We start from the raw sequence: 3647 nt of genomic DNA on the forward strand, positions 1-3647 counted from the left end.
CTCTCCCGTTGCTCGCTGCCATGGCTTCAATCCCCTCCACCATTGCCGGGCCCATCGCCTACGGCATCTGTCAGACCGGTCCGTATGCTCTCTCACCGTGTATTCCTGGATGACAAACGGCTCGGGTGCCTACGCATGCAGGATGCAACGCCCTCGCTGTCGCCTGCTACGCCGGTGCCGGATTCACATTCGGGACCGTCGTAGCAGCCCCCGCGGCCCCCGCTGCAGTCCTTGCTTGTAACGCAGCTCTGGGAACTTCTTCAGCGGCTTGTGCCACGACTGCGCTTATCGCGCCCATTCCGTGAGGTAGGTGTACTATGAGCTGACGCTTCGCCATCTCTGACCTTAGTGAACGGAAGGTGGCTTGACCTCACGAGCGCCCTTTATTTGCGCTTGGCTTCCCTGCTGGCTTTCTTGATGTGCTCGTAGTATGTGATGTACAGCTTTGTTCAAGTATCTGAGTGTCGCTCTCTCCTGCAATGTGCATTTTTATTTATGCCTGAACGGCCAGGCCGACGTCGCTAGGTCGTGCCTGCAAGGTCACCACTGGCACCGCCCACGTATCTGCAAGGCTGGACAGCTCATTGGAGAGACTTCGAAGCTGGCACGCGTGCGATGTGATATGCTTTAAAGAACGGCATTTCTTGCCTCCCGAGTCCTCTATAGTCAGCCAGCAAGATGGCAACGCCGCAACGGCATATCGAAGAAGGCCTTACCATACTGGAAACTAGGAAATCATACCAGTCTACGTTCAAGACGACTTCCAGGCATGTCACTCTGTCTGCCTGATTCATCGCATTCTCCTTTACCGCTCCGTGTTCTGACATCATGAGAACGGGAAGGTATGGTTTTGCCACACTTCATATCCGGGGACGGATTATAATCTAACACGTTGACTCCAAGTGCCGCCTTCGGAGTCCTCGTACCAGCGATGCCAGTGCCATATCAATCAGTAATTGAGATATCTCCTCGAACTTGGCAAGTTTTATCGTAGGATCTTTCTTGGGCCACATTCATTGATGCGCTCCCCTTGCCTAACGCACGACTTCTGCTGCGAGTGAAACACGTAGATTTCAATATCTGTGACATGGTTTATCGTTTCCTGGTGCATGTTGTCCGATATGTGAAAAGTTACCCTGGCACCTTAATACTTACAGCGAGCCACACCACAAAGCATGGACGATCAAGTCAAGTTCGTAGCAGTGAGTATAGTTGGTATAATATACTTGGTAGGGAACCGGCTATGACTGTGTCATGCACAGCCGGGAGGCTAATATACTCCAGGGATGGCCACTCACGGCGCTCAACGCCTCTTATATGTTCCGGGTCTTCTGACCGCTGTGAAGGAACCCTTCATTCTATTTCTGCGGTTCGATTCTTTGACTGGGGACACCTTGCTGCTCCTCTGCAGTGACACTGTCTATATAAGCTGCGCGGCTCCCTCTTTCCCTCCCTACAACCCCTCTCTCTTACCGTTACCACAAATTCCCTATGCCCAAGCCCAACTCCAGTCCGACGCCATGCGCTTCTGCTCCCTCGTCCTCCCAACGCTTACCGCCATCATCATGATGGCTTCCACTGTAGCAGGGTCAGATCCACACACATTCTGTGCCAGACTGCTGGGTATACTTTCTTTCCCCTCCTTCCTGCTAATATACCCGGGCAGCCTACCCCGAGGAGGGCGAAACCCCGTCGTTGTCGCTTGTTACGCTGGTACCGGATATTTATTCGGGACCGTAGTAACAAACGCAACGAACTCCTCTGCAGTCCTCGCCTGCAACGTCACTCAGGGATTTGACGCATCCTTTCAGGTAAGTGCAATATTATCTCTCGCTTTATGGATCTCACCTGGACAAGCGTATGATGGTAGTGTATACATCATGAGCACCTTCCTGATTGCGACTTGTCCCTTTTTTGTTTGAATACCTTGATGGTCCTGTAGTATGTTATGTACAGCGTCCCCAGCATCTTAGGATATAATGCTCGCCGATCGATGCAATAGTATCACTGGAAGCCAATTTATCCGCGATTACTCAGGCTGGCATCGAGCTACCGCCGTAATACGGGGATAACTGTAAACTTGGATGGCTAAAGCATAGTGGGCATATATGTACATGTATGAGTACAGCATACGATACAATGTCCGTGGCACAATGTCCGTATATCCTTGCATACCGCATATAATAAATAGTCCCTGCAAACCCAACTGAGGAAATAGTCCCGTGCTTCACAAGTACGTCAAGTGTGACGCCTTCTCAGAATCTTGCGCTTCGGATGCGCAGTTTTGTGTAGACAGATAAGGTTCCACCTGGGCGATGGTTAGTTGAGACTTCCCGGCGGCGAAAACACCACCCGCATACCTTATCACCATATCACCGTAACCAACGACACGTCCTCCCTTCCGTATGGGCATTCCCGCGCCCTTGATATGATAGTCTTCCGCAGCCTTCGAAGACGACAAAGGCACCGGGACGAGGTACATGTGACCGTCCATCCCTTCCACATACACGACGTCATCCTGCTCGAAATAGCAGGACGACTCCCGGCACGGTAGCTGCACATACGTGACCAGATCGTCCCTTTCCCTCACAAACATCCCGTCCTCCCTCTGTACAACCAGGAACACGATGTCCTGGAGGGACCCGTCCCGGCGCTGGTTGCCTGCGCCAGGGACGCGGATGCGCGCGCCGTCCCTGCACCCCGGTGGAATCTCGACATCGAGGAGGGCCGTCTTGATCTCGCCCGAGAGAAGGTGCCGCCCGATGCTGTAGCGCTGGCACGTGCCGCGGAAGAGTTCGGAGAGGGTGAGGTGAAGGGGGAAGATCCATTCCTTCGATTCGCCACCGATCGAGGAAGGGTGGTTGATGGGACGCAAAGGAGCTGATCTAGGGTTAGGGCTATGTTGTCCGTGCAGGCTTGGGCAAGCTGTGGAGTCTGAGCGGGCGCTGGGGCTGCCTGGCACGCCGGAGGGAGGATGACTGCTGGGGATAGTAGTATCAGCGCCGAGCAGAGAGTTATAATCAGTACCAACTACTGACCGATCGGGATCTGGTTTAGGTTTTTCCACGGGCACGGTGAAGGGTGGTTTAGGCTTCATATGAGGAGAACCCTTGGACCCTTCGGAGGCTTGGGATTTCGTCTTTGGGGAAAATGCAGCTTCACAAGGGCCATTTCCTTGCTCAGTGAAGGTTGCTTTGGTCCCCATAGGAGGGGATCCTTTCTGACCTTTGGACGCTTCGGATTTCGGTTCAGGTGAAGGCGCGGTTTCACCGGCCGGTTTCCCTTGCTCATCGCTAAAGTGTACATGTCTGGCTCGCAGAGCCTGTTTTCTCAGAGTCCGATACGCCTCATACACCTGTAAGTAGATTGAAACTATAGCCGATACTCGACCTTCAACCTGAACTGAGATCGTACCTCCACGAATTTTTCATTTGCCGACTCTTTATCGGTAGCGTGCCGGTCCGGATGCCACTTCAGAGCCTGACGGGCGCGCTTGTATCAGTGCGCGTAGAGAGCCAAGCTCCGGAGAGTGCGGCATTACCATCTTCTTGTAGGCGACCCTTATCTCGTCGAGGGAGGCGTCCGGCCTGATCTGGAGCACTTCGTGGTAGTCCTTAGGGTTGGGAGGAGGCATCGCTGTGCTTAGG

At 53.5% G+C, this 3647-nt stretch overlaps 2 protein-coding genes across 2 annotated transcripts; one reads left to right on the forward strand and one right to left on the reverse strand.

Moving 5' to 3' along the window:
- Positions 1-20: 20 nt before the first annotated feature.
- GLOTRDRAFT_51348 (uncharacterized protein) lies at positions 21-305 on the forward strand (the record flags this gene model as incomplete). Its single annotated transcript, XM_007873418.1, has 2 exons — positions 21-78; positions 142-305. The coding sequence occupies 2 exons, from the start codon at positions 21-23 to the stop codon at positions 303-305; spliced, it is 222 nt and encodes a 73-aa protein (XP_007871609.1).
- A 1922-nt stretch (positions 306-2227) lies between these two features.
- GLOTRDRAFT_51347 (DnaJ-domain-containing protein) lies at positions 2228-3634 on the reverse strand (the record flags this gene model as incomplete). Its single annotated transcript, XM_007873419.1, has 4 exons — positions 2228-2981; positions 3117-3286; positions 3415-3480; positions 3542-3634. 4 exons carry the CDS (start codon positions 3632-3634, stop codon positions 2228-2230), a joined length of 1083 nt encoding a protein of 360 aa, XP_007871610.1.
- Positions 3635-3647: the final 13 nt, after the last annotated feature.

Source organism: Gloeophyllum trabeum (genome assembly GCF_000344685.1).
Source record: "Gloeophyllum trabeum ATCC 11539 unplaced genomic scaffold GLOTRscaffold_00177, whole genome shotgun sequence".
Lineage (NCBI taxonomy): Eukaryota > Fungi > Basidiomycota > Agaricomycetes > Gloeophyllales > Gloeophyllaceae > Gloeophyllum > Gloeophyllum trabeum.